The following is an 18,452-nucleotide window of genomic DNA, read 5'->3' as shown; positions in this document are numbered from 1 at the left end:
TGCTAGCCCAATAGGTGAATGCTAGACAACCACCACGGATAAAGATGTGATCTTTCAGGAAAGGAAAGCTGGGCCTAGAAGACTAAGGTTTTCAGGAGAAAGCAGCTATTTCAAAACTATGTGTACATTGTAGGGGCAGGGTGGGGGAATGACAGCTTCCAAGTGAGGGGCAGGGCCCCTCTTGAGTATGAGCAATACCAAAAGAGGTGACAGTGTTCATAGGGGCATCTGGTGGGGTTAGCAAGGGAGGAGAAAGAGACTTTGGAAGAGAGAGAATTTAAAAAGTGCCCAGGCTGGGGAGTGGTAGAGGACTAACAAGGGATGACTTTAATCCAAATCAGTGCTGAATCTTCTGGTTTAGGCCAATGTCTTCTGAGTCTGGGGAAGGAGGTATTAGGGTTTGGGCTAAAAGGGTCTGTAAGCTATTAACAGGTGAAGAAGGGATGCCTCCACATGGCTACTCCTATCTTTGAGAAGAATCAGTGAAAGCCAACCCAAACTCCACATCTCTGTGGCACAGATGAGAGGGGGAAGAATCCCACTTAAAACTTACCTAGCACAGAACTGCTGTAAAAATCCCAGGATACACCAGGATCACCCTCTGCCCGGCCCTGAAGATCCGAGAGGTGATCTGATGAAAGAAGAGAAGGCAGTGAGACAAGGAGGGTACGCTGAAGAAGGAATCTTGAAGCAAAGTCCATGCATATAGGGCCAGGAGAATGGGAGAAGGGAAGGAAGGACCACGAGAGCAGCCAGGCGTGACCAGAGAGAGACGTTTCCTGTTCTTGGTCAGAGATTGCAAACCAGCAGCCAGGAGCCCAATCTAGCCCACTGACCACCTGAGGTTTGGCCCAGTGTTTCAGAGGAAAAAAAATTTTTTTAATTCTTTTCCAACATTTTAAAATTGGGCAATTTCCACTTAGAAATCCAGATTTCCAATTTTCTTGTGAAAAAAAAAATCAGAAGATCTGGCAAACTGTGTCCAAATTCCTGCCTGTCAACAGTTAGCTAGAGAGAATGGCGACACATGTGGGCTTCAGTTCACCACTCCCCACCCAGCCTGCTTCCCTCTTTTACATGATCATCCTGAAGGCATTTAGGTTTGAGACCCCTGCCTTAAATGGTATAGGGAATTACTCTACAAGCAGAATCCTAGACCTAGCCCAGCATTTTAATTCCCTGTTGGTCACAATGTTTACATATCTGATCACTATCTCTCCAATTTATAGTAAGATAAATATGGCTTTGTCTTTGGAAAACATGGGGGGAATCGCCAGGTTTATCCTCATAAAAAACCACTGGCTTCCACCCCTAGGTATACACCCAAAAGAGCGGAAAACAGGTGTTCAAACAAAAACTTCTACTCGAATGTTCACAGCAGCTCTATTCACAATAGCCAAAAGGTGGAAACCATCCAAATGCCCATCAACTGATGAAATTTCTGGTGGAAATATTAAATACTTCAGCTGCTAGTAAAAACAGTTTAGTGATTCCTCAAAAAGGTAAACACAGAATTACCATATGACCCAGAATTACCATATGACCATATGACCTCCACTCCTGGGTACATACATACCCCAAAGAACTGAAAACAGACACTCAGACATGTGCATGCATGTTCACAACTGCACTATTCAAAATAGCCAAAAGGTAGACCCAGCCCAAGTGTCCATCGATGGATGAGTTGATAAACAAATTGTAGTATATCCATGCAGTGGAATATTATTCAGCCCTAAAAATGAATGAAAATTCTGACACATTGCCACATGATAAGTGATAGAAGCCAGACGAAAGAGGCCCCACATTATATGATTCCATTTATATGAAATGTTCAGAAGAGGCAAATCCGTAGAGCTAGAAAGCAGACTCGTGGCTACCAGCAGCGAGGGAGAGAGGGAAGTGGGGAGTGACCGGTAACAGACATGGTTTTTCCTTTGGAATGACAAAAAAGTTCTGAAACTAGATAGTGGTGATGGTTGTACAACATTGTGAATGCACTTACTGTCACTCAATTGTACATTTTAAAATGGTTAAAACAGTAAATCTGGCCGGGCGCGGTGGCTCACGCCTGTAATCCTAGCACTCTGGGAGGCCGAGGCGGGCGGATTGCTCAAGGTCAGGAGTTCAAAACCAGCCTGAGCGAGACCCCGTCTCTACCATAAAAATAGAAAGAAATTAATTGGCCAACTAATATATATAATATAAAAATCAGCCGGGCATGGTGGCTTGTGCCTGTAGTCCCAGCTACTCGGGAGGCTGAGGCAGGAGGATCGCTTGAGCCCAGGAGTTTGAGGTTGCTGTGAGCTAGGCTGATGCCACGGCACTCACTCTAGCCTAGGCAAGAAAGCGAGACTCTGTCTCAAAAAAAAAAAAAAAAAAAAACAGTAAATCTTGTGTTACATATACTTGAACACAATAAAACAGTTTTAACAACAACCTTTTGATTACTTGCTCTGAAGACAGATATCAGGCCACCCCCTTAGCCTCCTTGTTTCCTAGCTAGGCATTATCTAGTGGTACTGTTTCACCTCTCAGTCCCACCTGAACAAAAAGCTGGTCCACTGGCTTTCGTGACAAATTCAACCATGTCATCTGTGAGCACATGGCCAGTGGTTGCCAATATGCCACCTAGTAAAACTGGCAAACTGACTCAGTTGTATGTGGTTGCCACCAGCCCTCAAGTGACACCTGTGCAACTGGACAGGAGAGTCCAAAGGGCACAGGTGAGGTGAGGGTGTCCCCTGAAAACCAAATCCCAGGAGGAAGTTGGTGGCCACTCTTAGAGGAGTGGAGCTAGTTTCCTCCAATGGAAAGCATCCTCGTGACCCAATAATCCTCTGGGATCATCCTGTCAACAAGAACAAGAATTAGCTCTTGTGAGCTACTAAAAAAACTCATTTTTAAGGAATCTTCTCGGCAATGAAGAGTTCTCCCGGTAGGATAAAGCGTCCAGTAAGAAGCTTTCAAAGTAATGACTGAGCAGAGTGGGAAACATTTAGTGATATACATTAGGTTGCCTGTGTCCTCCACAAAGACTTTGAGGTCCCGCTGCCAGCTCATGTGCTCTGCTGTACCCTGCGCCACTTGAGAGTTGGAAGTAGTTTCTTCCAGAAGCATCTGTCAGGTAGGTAGGTGTCTGTTGTGTGCCTAGCCCTGTGCTAGGTGTCATGGGAGATAATGGAACAACAGTGTAAGTTCCAAAGGGGCAGGGATCATGCCTGTCTTGTTCACCATTACCTCCCATGTCCCTAAGCTCAGTGCCTGGCACATAGTAAGGAGCTTAATAAATATATGGAGAGGGAGCAAGGCAGGAACGAATTACCACAAGGTGCAACTATGAAGTGCATGCTTTACCAGCATGCTTAAACACATGCATTCAAATGACTGCTGCCCCCCCCCCCACAAGAGATCACACAAGGATTCCATCAGAGCAGCCCTAGCTCACCACATTCCTGGGGCTCCTCTCTAGGAACTGCCTTCAGAGCCTACAGCACATTCCTCTAATTCTCTTTGCTGACTGAAAATCTTTGTCATTTGCAGGTGAATTTGCCTTTTTGAGATAGCCAAAAGTTAACTGGCAAGAGCTAAGATGCTAAAGTTGGAATAGGCCCATGAGTGGCACACAGGAGGAGTGCCAAGCTTTGCTCTATGGTGCAGCTTCGATTCACGTTTCCTCATAAATGCTCACATACAATCAGGATGAAGAGTGACCTTCCTCTTCCTTGATTCTCCCTCTCTCCCACCCCCAGCCACAACTTTTAGTCCTTTCCTTGAAAAAGTACCCTGGACCCAGCAAGGCTACTCTGAGGTATATACCCAAAAGAATTAAAACAGATATTCAAATAAATACTTGTACATGCATGCTCATGGCAGCTCTATTCACGATAGCCAAATAGGTGGACACAGCCCAAATGTCTATCAATGGATGAATGGATAAACAAAACGGTGTGTGTGTGTGTGTATATATATCTCCACACAATGGAATATTATTCAGCCTTAAAAAGGCATTAAGTACTGAAATATGCTAACACATGGATGGACCTGGAAAACAGTATAGTACATGAAAGAAGCCAGACACAAAAGGCTCCATATCATATGATTCCATTTATATGTAATGTCCAGAATAGGCAAATCCATAGAGACAGAATGACTAGTGGTTGCCGGGGCAGGGACCAAGGGGGAATAGGGAGTAGTGGGCACGAGGTTCTGTTTTAGGCTGCTGAAAATGTTTTGGAACTAAATAGAGGTAGTGGTTGCACAAGGTAGTGAATACACTAAATGCCACTGAATTGTTCACTTTTAAATGCCTAATTTTATGTTATGTGAATTTCGTCTCAATAATTCTTTTTATTTTAGAAAGCACGCTCAGGGCTTCATTGTAAGAACAGAGCCTCTCATCTCAATGTGAGCGGCCACCCCAACAATCAGTTTCTCTTTTCCATGATCCCATTACACCCCTCCCCATCTCCTCCAACTAAGCCACCAGCTGAGGGACATGAAAGGAGAGGGAAACAAAAAACAAGTGGTCTTCAACATGAGGTCAGATGGCAGAGGTCTCTGGCAGGAAAAACAAAAACCTGTGATTCAGTGACCTCAAGTGGTAAATTGCTAACCCTTTCATCAGTGGAAGGCAGAGCAGTCCTGATACTTCCTCTGATGCCCCAAACCAAACTGCGCCAATTCCCCCCAACCCCCACATTCTTTCCAACAGAGGAGGAAAAACGAGTCTGTTTTCCTTCAGCTAGCTTGGTTATTGCTCTTTTCTTCAAAGGGTCAAAGGTAAATCAGCCACATGCCTGCCTATAATTTGGCCCAAGGGGGAGGCCCTTTAAAGGCCTCTTAGGGAGTTTGGACAGCTTGGTGCTCCAAGCCCAAGCCTGAGGTAGAAAGAGGCCACTACTCTCTGGCCTCCTACACCTAGCACAGCACCTGAAATCTAATAATAGGTGCTCAATAAGTAAGTAAGTAAATAAATAAATGGATAGATGAATGAATGAAGGAGTGCCACTCCCTCCTTCACAATCTCAGCAGAAATGGGCCTCACCTTAAGCCAATCCAATATAAGAAAATCCATGTTTATAGCCCAGATGAATTACCAGCATCTTCTGCTTTACAAAAGGACTCACTACAGGATACCCATGAATAGAGACCTTTTCGTGTGTACTTAGGAAAGGATTTGATGCCCCAACAACTTTTCCAGAACAAGGGCCCTGCACAAAGCCAGGGAAGCTCTACATGAGGCACCTGATGCTCTTGCTCACCTTTTCCTCCTGCAGAAAACGAAGCCCTCTGCACCCTATGGGGATTCGCCTTCATTTTCTGCTCAGTGGGACCTCCACTAGGGGAGGATGAAGACAATTAATCTACAGAGAGTCTGGTCTGGCAAACGTTTGGGGATGAAAGGAAAAAGCCTTTTAAATACCTCACTCAGCCAGACAGGCAAAGTAAAAAAATCCAGGACTCCATGAAAATGTATCCAGGTGTAGGGGGTGGGGAGGCAGAACAGTGGAGGGCAAAACTTCCCTAAACTCCGACCTCTGACCTCCAGCACACCCTACAGCCACTACACCACTGCACCCAGAGGCTCCTGCAGATTTGCTGTGGGAGGGGGGTGGACAGGGAAAAAAAATGAGAGACAAGGACTCAGTTCAAGGCATCAAAATAGCCCCTGACGATGGCCGCACCACATTATGAATACACTAAATGCCACTGGATTGCTCACCTAACACATGGTCATGTTAGGTAAATTTCACCTCAGTTTTCTAAGAAAAAGCTTCTGAGAATTGTCCTCTCACCCCTATCCCCTCTAGCAGCCTTTGTGCCCAAGTACCCCTTCCTGGGCACCTGCTGAGTTCTGTTACCACCTGCCTCTCTAAGGTGTTGGGCCAAGGTCCTAGAACTTTCCCTAACAGGCAGACAGAGCCCTGCTTTGCATCGAAAAGAGGTGGCTCAGTTTATAACATTCCATTGGCTCCCAAACCCCACTATTAAGCCAGACCCATGTCCATAAATTGAGCAAGGGCATCAAGATCTGAATGAGGGTGCCCAGCCTGGACAGGCTAGGAAGAGCTACAGAGCTAAGGAAAGCCTTCTCTACATTCTATGACACAGACTGGCATTCAAGTTAGTTTAAGGAGGTGTCAAAAGGCTGGCTAGTATAATAGGATGAATTGACAGAAAGAAGAAGGTGAGAGAAAAATGTTCACTTCTCATTTTTCAACTACTTAAAATGGTTTCAACATTCAGACTCCTTTGGGGTTTTGGAGGAGAGGGTGGAGAAGCAAGGAGTTCATCTGCTCACGAAAGTGGTCAGAGAGACCCCCAGGACCCTCGGGAAGGCAGGTTCTAGCCTAATGAGGCCTCTGGACTAGACAAGTTTATCAAAGGCAGAGCTTCACGTGGTGTCTTTATCATATTGAGATGCTCTAGACATTGTGTCAGACTTTCCTGGGAACCCAGTGGAGTGCAGACAACATGTGTGTGTGTCTAAAAGAGAGACACATGTGCACACCATGTGGGAGGGGGCCACAAAAGGTGGCTTGCCCTGAGCCCTGTACCCCAGTTATGGCTCAGCTGAAGGGAACAGCAGTCATCACTGGCCCAGGAGGAATGACTGAATGAGCATCCCAAAGCTGCTCTGCCCCTCAAAGACAGGGGCTTAGGAAGCCAGAGCTGGGGGGGGGAGGGAAACGGAAAAGGCAGCCTTCTTGCCTCCCACAAGGAGAGGCTGGGCCAGACTGTGTGGGTCTAAGGCCTATACTCCAGGGATTAGACAGCTCAACTGAGACCTGGGTGGAGACTAGCTGAGCAGGAGTCAAGATCTCCCTTGGCGGCCTCCTGTCATCCCCTCCCAGCCTCTGCCTAGTCCTCCTTCCATGGAAACTTCAGTTCAAGTCCCTTTGTTTCTTCCTCCATCGTCAGCTCAGTTAACCTTTGTTCAATAAACAAATGAGCCCCTGGTTGGAAGCCCAGAACTGTATCTCTGGTGGGGTAGGGGTTCAGGAGTAATGGGGGCCAAAGCCTGGGTGAGAGGAGGGAGTAGTCTTGGGCAAATCCTTGGTCCTGTTGGCTCCTGGTCCAAGAGCGGTTCTATCATAAACATTGAAGCCTCCAAGGAGGCTCAGAGATACAAGTCCCAGCTGCCCCGGTCGCTCAGGCAGTCTGAAGAAGTAACTGCTAGAGCAAGGGCCAAGCTGTGATGTCACTAAGAGGCGGGGTTCCTTCATTCAGAGGTCAAGTCTGAGGAGACTGCTACTGAGCATGCCCAAGCTAGACTCCCCTTTTTCCCTCCTCCCCTGCCCAACTCCATAGAGCTGTTTAACTGCAGACAAACAGCTGCTATCCACTAATGAGAAATAAATGTGTGTTGGCTTGTGGCCCTTGCCATGGGCTTCCACACTAGACACTTTTCTAGGAGGGGCAGGTGAGGGGGGGGAAGGCGTGGAAAGAAGGGGGACACTGAGATGCAAAGGGAAAACATCACAGTTTGCACAGGCAAGGGCTGTGAGGAATAAAGCTTCGGGAAGGGTCCCAGGGAGTCTACTTTGATCATAAACAAGGAGAAATTGCAAAAACAAAAGCAAACTGCTAAGTGTCACTGCTTTGCAACTGACATCCCATTCTAAGCACAGGTCAACAAATTCTTCCCCCAACTATGTCTGCTAGTGGGACTGCTGTCCCACAAAGAGGCATGCACACCCAAGATACCTAGCTGTGAAATGGGTCCCCATTGGCTCCCAGACCCTGAAGAGGATGCAGGCACTCATAGCTAGGGGATGAGAGGAAGTGGCCCTTTGGGCTTTTTAAGTGGACAAAGATTTCTGAGATGTTGGAAAGAAAGCATGTAAAGAGGGCAGATGCTCCTCATGGGAGCTATTTGAGATGGAGAGGACATCCTCAACAGTTCAGGAATCAGAGGCCAGCCCTAAGGATGACGGCTTCACATCCAAGCTGTGCTTACCGCTTAGAAAGCGCTTCATGGTGTCGCTGCTGGCCAGCTTCATGGCCGTTTGGCCCGAGTAGGTAGCCAGTGTGGGGTCGGCCCCATAGGACAGCAGGAGCCAGATGGTCTCCAGGTTGTCATTGACCACTGCATCATGAACTGGCCTGCAGAGGTGAGACAAGGGTGAGGACAACAGGGCTCAAGTAGGAACAGGGGTTTCTGGGCTTCAGGCTGCCACACTGGGGAAAGAAATGAGATGAGCCCAGGGTAACCTTGGTGTAATTGGGGTTGAGGCTTATGGCAAGGGAGTCACCTCTGGCCTGAAACCCTCACTACCATCTCCCCACCTCCTCCTTCCCATTACTCTCTCTCTCTCTTATGTTCTTCCCATGTCTTGGGGCAAGGCACAGTGTAGCTCCACTGGTGGTTCTGGAGTTGGGCAGAGAATGGGTCCCCAACTTGGGTTAAGCTAAAGCAGCTGTGGGGGATAAAAGCAAAGAAGCCAGGTGACTGCCCAAGAGGAAGATGAGCAGAGTGCAGAGCCCCCTCTACTTGGTCTGCAGCTCCTGTTTCTACTTTGCCCAGGAAGTAGGCTCTCTGGTAGAACAGAAGAGAATAGGTGCAATTTCTTTAAGACACGGCAGGTAGAATTTTTAAAAAGTACATAGAGATCAAATTTAAGAAATAAAATCTGGAATGTGACCCTCAGGTCAGTCTCCCAATTCCTAAAGCCTCAGATTCTGCCTGAGACAAGTGCCCGGCCGAGATGAGTGCAGGGAAGCCTGCATGGTTTTCCTGGTGACCCCTGCATGTGATGGAATGATTCCCAGACCACTGCAGCCTCCCTCTCCTTAGTAACCAATGAGGACTGGCCACCCAGGAGCTTATCAGCCCAGCCCTAAAACAGTTCCCTCTTTAGTCTAGACTGGTCTTTCTGAAATGCCTGACAAGTCCTCTCTGCAACTTGCAGCCTGGAGTGCTGAAAGGTCCAGGCTGAGTGAGGGGCTGAGCCCGGGGGAGGAGCAGCCTTCTTGCCTCGTGCCATCCTGCGCGCTGCAGTTCACATTGGCCCCGTGCTCCAGGAGGATGTTCAGGATGTCGGTCCAGCCCCTGGAACAGGCCTCATGCAGGGCTGTGTAGCCAGCATTGTCACGGTGATTGACGTCCTCACTGTCTTTCTGGAGGCAGTAGAGAACAACATCCTGTGGGGACAGGGACAGCTCCATGAGCAAAGAAGTCTGTCCTGAGCTGCTATTACCAGTGCCCCAGCTCTGGGCTGTTTCTTTGGCAGTGGGGAGACATTTCTTATGGCCAAGAACACTCTTCTGGGTGGTGGTTGTTGGGGTGAAGTCCTCAGGCAGGCTCATCTGCTCACCGAGAACTCAAGCGCTCAGACCTTGACTCTCTGAGCTTGGCAAGCCAGCCCCAGACCAGGGAAATGAGCACAGCCCCTGGTGGTAATTCGAGAACAAGGAAGAAAGAATTGTTTTAAGGACCATCCCTGGATGCTGGTCTCAACAGGACCAATATTCATGCCAGGGTCGTCAGTTCTAGCCCTCCCCTCAAATCAGGAGTCATCTGAGTATAACCTAGTAGTCATTCATGCACACTTTAATGATTGACTTCCTCGGGCTGAGATGATGGGACCAGAGGCTGGACTGCGGGGACCTGAAGAGGCCTAGCTAGAATGAGAAGAAGCTGGTGGATAAGCTGAGGGGGAGGGGAGAGGCTGGCGGCATCACTGGCTGCCGGGCTTTCTGAGCATCGGACACCACTGGTGCACTATCGCCGGCCCTCTCCAGTGCACTGGGGAGATGGGCTGCTCCGCTGTTATGCCTGACAGCTCCCAGGCTGGCTGGCTGGCTGGAGTGCCTGTGTTGGGGGTTCTGCCGCCTGTATACAGAAACTGTCAGGTTGCCTTTACCTAGGAGAAAGCGCCAAGCGTCCTACTCTCTATACCCATGCACATGTTTGTCTTTTGCTGAAGCCTCAGAGGGCTTCTCCTGCCCTCCCGACTGGCTGCCCTGTGCCTCAGCCCTGTCCTCTTTGCTCCTCCAACGGTTTCCTCTTTGCTGATTTTGCCCAGGGTACAAGACAATTAGCCTTGACGGCACAGATTGATCTTAATTTCTGCTTCAGGTCTCTCTTGGCAGCTATACAGGCACCCACACTAGGTGCTTAGAAAAGATGGGCAGCTTAATGGTGACACACGGTCACATCAGCTCTCTTGGGCTGACCAGCCTAGCTGGGAGCACGGCTGGCTTGAAACAAGTCAGGTATGGGGATCGAAAGTCTTAGAACAAAAGACACACTCTGTAACTAACCCAGCAGAGCTCCACTGCCAGGAGCAAACCCTGAGGAAAAAATCAGTGTTGTGGACAAAGATACATGTTCAACACAAAATGGGGAACAACTGAAATGTCCAACAACATAACTTAATGATGGTAAATGAGTCAGTCTTGCACCCCTACCCTGGCACTTGGGAATCAAAGGCCTTGGTTTGATTTCAGACTCACATATATGTAGTAGTTGAGTGATCTTGGACATATCACTTAATACTGCTAAGCCTTGATTTTCTCATCCATATAATAGGGATAATAAATCCTACCTCCACAGGCTTACTGCGAAGGTTAAATGATATGAAGTAATTAGAGCTCTTAACATGACAAAAGAGGTGCTCAAGAGGCCAGCTTCCTTTCCTGCCTTATTTCCAATCTATAGGGAAGTAGTGTAAGGTGGGGTTAGCTCAGCCTTGTCCCTTAAACATACTTCTGACCCCTCTCTCCTGGAAACTGAAATGAGAGGATGCCGGAGGAGGAGATAAGAATGAGCAATGATCACCCCTTGTTCCTCTCTGAGGTGGGAGCCACCATACAGGGAAATTCAATACAACATGAAAATCCAAAAATTCCACTCCTGGTCTAGGAATATACTGCATGATATTGTGTTACCATTTCAACTGCGTTCATCCCAAAGTGACATTCAAATGAGCTTGCATTCCCACACACTGATATCAGAGCAATGAGGGTCAAGGAGCCCCAGGGGCCATCAGGGTAGTAGAGGGAGGCCAGCCTGAATTCAAGCCCCAAAAAGGCCCATGGAGAGAAGCTTCCCCACAGCTGCTCAGCCCAAAGGCACCCCGTGGCTGGAGATCTCCCTTACCTTATAGCCAAGACGAGCTGCCCTCTGCAGGAGGGTCTCACCAGCGTTTTTGTTCACTATGAGTCGACGTGCCTCCGGGGGGATCTGCCTGGCTGTAGGTGACTCTGAGGCCTCCTCGGGGCCGGCACTTCGGGACTTAGAAGGTGTACATGGTTCTGTGGGTTTCACAGAGGTGGGAGATTTGGGAGATCGTGTCTTCTGCTGGCTCCAACGACCTTTGCCCTGGAAAGCAGAGATATGGGTCAGGCCAGGCAACATATTCCAATCTATCATGGCTACGCCACTCTGCTGCCAAGGCCATCTCATTTCACCTGTGTCCATGCCATGCTTTGCTTACAGTACCCTAAATGGCTTGGACTACTGTCAGGTTTGAAGCTAGAGGCCGGGCAGGTCACTAGCCACATGAAGTACTGCCAGGATCAGCACAGGTTCCCATGCATTCCTACTCAGTGGGGAGATGTGAAGAGGCTCAAATCCTCAATCCCATAAATGAAGGAATGATGAAGGGACTGGAAATCAGAGACTGAGGAGACATCCCAGCTTCTCTCAAGCACTCTGCATGCCTTCTTTACCTGTCTCTAATCCCCATTTATTGAGGTTTTTATAAGTACTATGTATAAATAAGCAGAAGCACACTCTGAGAGTAAAGAGAAGTGCAGACAGCTATCTTTGACTAAAGAGTCACAGCTACACTCTTTTTGAAAATACCTTCCCCCCACAGGCCACCCTCACAGGCGTTTCCCATCTTTCACCACACCATGTCCCCAGATCATACTCAGGCCCACCTGGAGTGGTGGAATGAGCTCAGGCTTGAGAATCAGACAGGCTGGAGTTTGAAACTTGCCTCTGCCATCCATTAGCTATAGGACCTGGGGCAAGGGCCAACCTCATGGGGCCTCACTTTCTTCCTTGCAGGGTCTTTGAGATAATGAACTATAAAGGCTCCAGAACAATGAATGTAGTGGGTTCTCACAAAACATGAGGAGTTGTACCCTCCTGAGCAACTCCTGTGTGCCTCCCCTTTCCCCCCATTTTGAACTGTAATATACAGGGGATTCCCATGCTATAGGGACAGGTAACCTGTACCTAGTTCAAGGGTCTTCAGAATAGGAGGAACTGTGCTTGAGGAGCTATGCTCAAAGAACTCAATCGAAGGAACCTCGTATGCACCTGGACCTAAGTTAGATGATGAGATTCTCAATTGGGAGCAGATGCCATAATTGGATGCGACTTTGGGGGGGTTTGGGAGGGGATATACTTTGCATATGGGAGGGACATGAATCACTGGGGGTGAGCAGAGGGCAGACTGTGTTAGGCAGCCTCCATGATGGCTCCTGGTGATCCCCACCCCCTGACATTCATGCTCTTGTGTAGCCCCCTCCTGTGTTGTGTAGCGGTGACCTGTGTAACCCATAGGAGATTGCAGAAATGACGGTGTGTGACTTCTAAGGCGAGGTCCTAAAAGCACAGTGGCTTTTGCCTTGTTCTCTTTTGGATCACTAATTGTGGAGAAAGCCAGCTGCTATGTCCTGAGGACATTCAAGGAGCCCTTTGGAGAGATCCATGGGACTAGGAAAGGCAGCCTCCTCCCAACAACCAGCATCAACTTGCCAGCCATGTGAGCATATACCCTGGAAGCAGATTCTCCAGTCCCAGTCAAGCCTTCAGATGAATGCCACCCTGGCCGACACCTCAACTGCAATCTCTTGAGATACCCCAAGCCAGGCCCAGCTAAGCTGCTCCTGAATTCCCAGAAACTGTGAGAAAATTTTATACATGCTTATTGTTGTATAAAGCTGCTAAGTTTTAGAGTAATTTGTTATACCACAAAGATAACTAATACTCCCTACTTATCCAAATCCCTCTGAGCATCAAGGTCTCACTTTGGTCCTATGTCTTCTATAATATTCTGTAACCCTCTGGTCCCACTGCCCTGTTTCTCTGCATATCCAAAGCACCTAGTCTGAATCACATAATCTGATGCCTGATGCCTCACTTTCTTCTTTCATTCCAGTGTTTCACAGGTAAGTCTTGCCTCTCCTAGGCTTTAAGCTCCTTGGGGGCAGGGTTTGTATCGTCATCTTTTTTTCTGTTCCTTAAAGCACTTAACTCAGGGCTGGGCACATTATTGCAACAAATATTTGTTGACTTGATTCCAGCCAGCCATGAGCAAGAGCCTTGGGCAGCCAAAAAAGTTGCCTAGAAAGACAAAGTCAGGAAAGGAGAAGTAGCAGAGGAAAAATGAGGGCTCAAGGCCTTTGTTTCCTCTGGTAAGCCCCAAGACAAGGAGAAGCCACAATGAGACCCCATCCTGAAAGGGCAGAGAGGTATAAGCTCTAGCAGGAAGGCACCAGCTATGAGGGTATAATGCTGCTTTATCACCAGGAGGATAGAGTATACAATGGCAGGACTGGAGGATGCTGGGTAAAGTACCCAGGGTTTTGCTAAGCCAAGCCAGGAACCAAAGGGTGCCTCTCCTTCTGGGGGCCAGAGCAGCCAGAGAGCAGAGAAGCAGGCTGCCTGAGACGGGGAGGAGCAAGAACAAGTCGGGGGACCCCTCCTCCCTCCCTTCCCCCTGGCTTTGAGCCCCTGTGGGAAGAAGCCCTTGGCCAATGCCCTGCTTTAGTGTGACAGGAGCGTCCCCCCCTCCCCCCCCTTGCTTCCCACTACAAAGCCCTGTGCCATGGGGGCAACTGGAGCAGGTGGTGGTGACTGGGAGAGAAAGAAAGGCGGGAGGGAGAAAGAGAGGCCCTGGGGATGGACAAAAACCTCTCCAGGAGAACATTTCAGCAGACACACTGCCAGGCAGAACAACCAGACAGAAGCATTAGCATGTGCTACTGAATGTCAGGCGGCTGGTTACCTTTGTGTGGGATGGGGCCGTCCATGTGAGTGTCTGGGGAGGAGCACGGAGAAGGGGAGGGGGAGACCAGGAGCCTGGGATGTCCATCTTTTGCCAGAGCTGCTTGGGGTGGCACTGTTTTCTGTCCAACTGCCCCCCTTCCCCAGTGTCTCCCGGATACAAACAGAAGCCACCCATTCAGAGCCTGGGAGGCATATGGAATGAGCTGGGGCTCCAGAGGCAGACAGGCCTGCTTCATGTCCCAACTCTGTGGCTCATGACCACCGAGTGACCTTGCACAAGTCCCTTAACCTCCTTGAGCCTCAGTTTCCTTGATATAAAATGAGGATATTAAAGTGCCCACCTCCAAGAGGCGTTGCAGGAATTAAAAGTGATAATGTGAATGAAGTGCTTAGCACACACCAGAGTTCCTTGCTTTTCCCCAGGGCCCCTGTCTTTCTCCCACGCAGAGGATCAGAAAAAATGGATACTGCTACCTTGCCATGCCATGCCTCTGTTCCCTCCTTCTTGCCCCCACCTGAAGCACAATGATGCACCCCAGTCCTTGGAGAACACTTTATGATATCAAGGCCTGTCACAGACATTGTCTCCTTTGTTCCCCCAAGTACCCTTGTGAGATAGAGAAGGCATGGAGCACCAGCTCCATTTTTAAAGATAAGGAAATAAGCTTGAGTACCTTGTCTGAGCTGGAATGAGATTTGGGGAAGAGGAAAAGAAAAGAAGGGAACACAAACACCTGGGTCTCCCAGCAGTGCCATTCAGGGACCCCTGCTCTGGAACTGGAGAGAGCCACAGGAATCAAAATCACCAAAACAAGCCCAAGATAACCTTTTGCTTTTAATTGCCAATGACAAACACATATTACAGGTATACACTTAACTCTGGACCTTCACTTCTCTCAAATGTAAGGCTTACCCTGCATGAAGACCATCTGATTTTTTTTCTAATGGTACAACATGGAACCCAACACCAATACCATGAACATCAGACCCAAAAGAGATGTCAATTTTGAACATTGGGGTTCTAGGAATGCTTGCATGGCTACTAATTGGTGAGTGTCCACTCGCTCCTATGCTTCCATGAAAAGCAAAGAAACTGGGGAGCAGCGGTGGAGAAAAACAGCTATAACCTGGGCCCAAGTGGAATTCCTTTGGCCCCACTCTCAAGCAACCATTGTCTGGACATCAAAACCTTGCTCCTACAAGTTGTTTTCTACCTTGATTGACCCAGAAAGCTCCATGATTGATTTCCAGTGAGTTAAGCCCAAACAAAAGCTTCTTGATTGGATGTTAACAAGCTATTCAGGCTAACATCCTGCCATATTCTTTAACTCTTCCTTAACTCAAAGGAGATCCAAGGATTGTAGAGGAAAAGCCATCATGGACCAAACCCTATAGTTAGCTATAACTATAGTAGTAGTTCCCTTTCTTCAAATATGCCCTCCAACCCTTCTAGAACTAGTTTAGAAGACTTTCATAAATATAGGTTAATTTGATCCTCCCCCTCCACTCCTTCCCTCCCTCTGTCCATCTCACAGAGGATTACTGGCTGAGGAGCATGGTAGGAAGCCTGCCTTCTCTGGCCTGCTCCCCTCTCCTGCACAACTCCCCTTGATGACAACGTACCTTTGCCTCTTCCGAGACGTTCGTCATGTGCTTGGTCTTGCACTTTCGTTTTCCTGATGGCTTTTCTGAATTTTCAAGGCAGGCTGGCTCCTCCAGGTTATTTGGGAGGAAACCATTTGGTGAATCAGAGATCCCTTGGGCTTTGTTGGGCGAAAGAAGGTTCCTATTCCTGAGGCAGTGCTCTGAACTCTGAGGGGAAGTCTTCTGCTTACGGGCCTTTAAATCTGAAGGCAAGAAACAGGAAAGAACGGATGTCAGAGAAATGGAACACAGAAAAGCAACGCTTTCCTCCAAGACGAATCAGAGGAATTCGGGGATTAGAATTGCAGTGCAAAGATGTATAACTATCAGCTATCGGTACTTAATGCAGTGCTGCCTACTCCGCTAAATGCTTCTTGAATGGACATGCTATACTTCCACATCAAAGTCCCTCCTCTACACACAGGAGACAGCTCCCAGCCCTGCCAGCAGGGGGCGGCCCATCGGGCTGTCTCCAAGACGAGGGTAATTTTAACTGTAACATTTCCCCACAGCCCAGAGCAAACGGGGATTTCTTTTCAGCTTCTCCTCCATCCCCTTGTCTCTCTCTCTCTCTCTTTTTTTTTTTTTTCTTGAGACAGAGTCTCAGTCTGTTGCCTGGGCTACAGTGCCGTGGCATCAACCTAGCTCACAGCAACCTCCAACTCCTGGGCTCAGGCGATCCTCCTGCCTCAGCCTCCTGAGTAGCTGGGACTACAGGCATGCGCCACCATGCCCGGCTAATTTTTTCTCTATATATTTTTAGTTGGCCAATTAATTTCTTTCTATTTATAGTAGAGACAGGGTCTCGCTCTTGCTCAGGCTGGTCTCAAACTCCTGACCTTGAGCGATCCGCCCGCCTCGGCCTCCCAGAATGCTAGGATTACAGGCGTGAGCCACCACACCCGGCCCATCCCCTTGTCTCTTTCTCCACTCCAGTATGAAAGCAAATTTAGCCACTCTGCTGACATTAACTATCATGTACAAGGGAGTGGGGAGTAAGTGATAGAAGGCTACCTTCATAGCCTCAGCTCTATCCACTTGACTGCCCCAAATGTCACCCTCTGAGAACACAAAGATCAAAGCCACAGAAATGTCCCCAAACCAGAAGGTACCATGGACCTACTTAGCTCGCCGTCAAGAGTAGAAACCTGCTGTCCTCCCTGGAAATCAAGTTACCAGTGCCACTAGAACATACTGGACAACATCTCTAATTCTAGCCACATCTTGCTGAACAAAGCACATTCTAATTTCAAAAAGGCCTGCTGGAGACTCCATTATCAAGAGCTTCGTCCCATAGGGTCTGTCCTAAACCCCATGTGTAGGGGGAACAGATTGTGTTTACCCTTATCTTTTAACATTAGTGTTATGTGGCTGGGTCACTAACTTTGGAGGCTAGAGGCAAGTCATAATTGCTCTGAGCCTCAGTTTCCATATCTATAAAATGGGGAGAATATAATCCACATCACAGGAGTGGTATGAGAACTAAATGAGGTAATTCATGCAAAGCCCTTTTGTAAAGTGTTATAAGGAATAAGGCACCATTATAGTATTATTTATTAATAAGCATAAGCTCGTTTTTTGTTTTTTTTTTGAGACAGAGTCTCGCTTTGTTGCCCAGGCTAGAGTGAGTGCTGTGGCATCAGACTAGCTCACAGCAACCTCAAACCCCTGGGCTCAAGCGATCCTGCTGCCTCAGCCTCCCGAGTAGCTGGGACTACAGGCATGCGCCACCATGCCCGGCTAATTTTTTCTATATCTATTAGTTGGCCAATTAATTTCTTTCTATTTATAGTAGAGACAGGGTCTCGCTCTTGCTCAGGCTAGTTTCGAACTCCTGACCTCGAGCAATCTGCATGCCTCAGCCACCCAGAGTGCTAGGATTACAGACGTGAGCCACCACGCCCGGGCTAAGCACAAGCTCTTGAAGTAGGGCCATGCCCATGTGTTCTTTGTCTCCCCCACAGGACTGAACACCATGCCTAGCATATGTAAAAGATCAGTATGTCTGTGAAGTGAATTAACTGCAGCCCTCAGTTTCTCCAATTTGTGAAATTAAAGGATTGAGATCCAAGAGTTCTCAAGTTGCCTCCCCTGACCTTGATACAGGCTTTTGCATGTGACATTGCCAAGGGCAGATCCAGATGTGAGAGTCATCGTTCTAGTATGAGGAGCTGGCTTTAGCTTATGCTCAGCTTTTGGAAGGCCAGTTGTCATACCACCCCTTTCTCCCAACTAGCCCCAGGCCACTAGTGGGTCCCTACAGACTGTCCACGAATTACTGTACTACACAATATATAATGACAATTCCAGCCAGAAAGTTCTAAACTCAGGGTTTTGTTTGTTTTTTTTGTTTTGTTTTGTTTTTTTGAGACAGGGTCTTGCTCTGTCACCTGGACTAGAGTGCAGTGGCACCATCATAGCTCACGGCAACCTCAGACTCCTGGGCTCAAGCAATCCTCCTGCCTCAGCATCCCAAGTAGCTGGGACTAGAGACTAGTGCCACCATGCCTGGATAATTTTTCTAGTTTTTACAGAGATGGGGTCTTGCTCTTGCTCAGGCTGGTCTCTAACTCCTGACCTCAATTGTTCCTCCCACCTCAGCCTCCCAAAGTGCTAGGATTACAGGCATGAGCCACTGCGCCTGGCCTAAATTTGGGCTTTTGATCTAACAAGTTTGGGCTGAGGCAAAAGAGGAAGGAACAGAACCATGCCTTCTGAGGACCTCAGGAAACATGGGGAAGCCATATTACAGTATCTAATACCCAGGCAAAGAAACAGCCCCATACCCCATTTATCCAGGTCAGGGCAGGCTCTGGAGTTTATTCAATTACAGAGGAGC

At 48.3% G+C, this 18,452-nt stretch overlaps 1 protein-coding gene across 4 annotated transcripts in view; it reads right to left on the bottom strand.

The window, feature by feature from the left end:
* Window positions 1-18,452, bottom strand: part of BCORL1 (BCL6 corepressor like 1) — a 63,964-nt gene that overhangs the window by 7,049 nt on the left and 38,463 nt on the right. For all 4 annotated transcript variants that reach the window (XM_075999073.1, XM_012750415.2, XM_012750421.2 and 1 more), the window contains 5 exons: window positions 15,593-15,816; window positions 11,105-11,326; window positions 8,978-9,144; window positions 7,961-8,106; window positions 554-631 (listed from right to left, as the gene is read on the bottom strand). In XM_075999073.1, the coding sequence (XP_075855188.1) occupies window positions 554-631; window positions 7,961-8,106; window positions 8,978-9,144; window positions 11,105-11,326; window positions 15,593-15,816 (837 nt within the window). The remainder of the gene's footprint in view (window positions 1-553; window positions 632-7,960; window positions 8,107-8,977; window positions 9,145-11,104; window positions 11,327-15,592; window positions 15,817-18,452) is intronic.

Source organism: Microcebus murinus, chromosome X (assembly GCF_040939455.1).
Source record: "Microcebus murinus isolate Inina chromosome X, M.murinus_Inina_mat1.0, whole genome shotgun sequence".
NCBI classification, from domain to species: domain Eukaryota; kingdom Metazoa; phylum Chordata; class Mammalia; order Primates; family Cheirogaleidae; genus Microcebus; species Microcebus murinus.
This window is presented reverse-complemented; position numbering and strand designations above follow the sequence as displayed.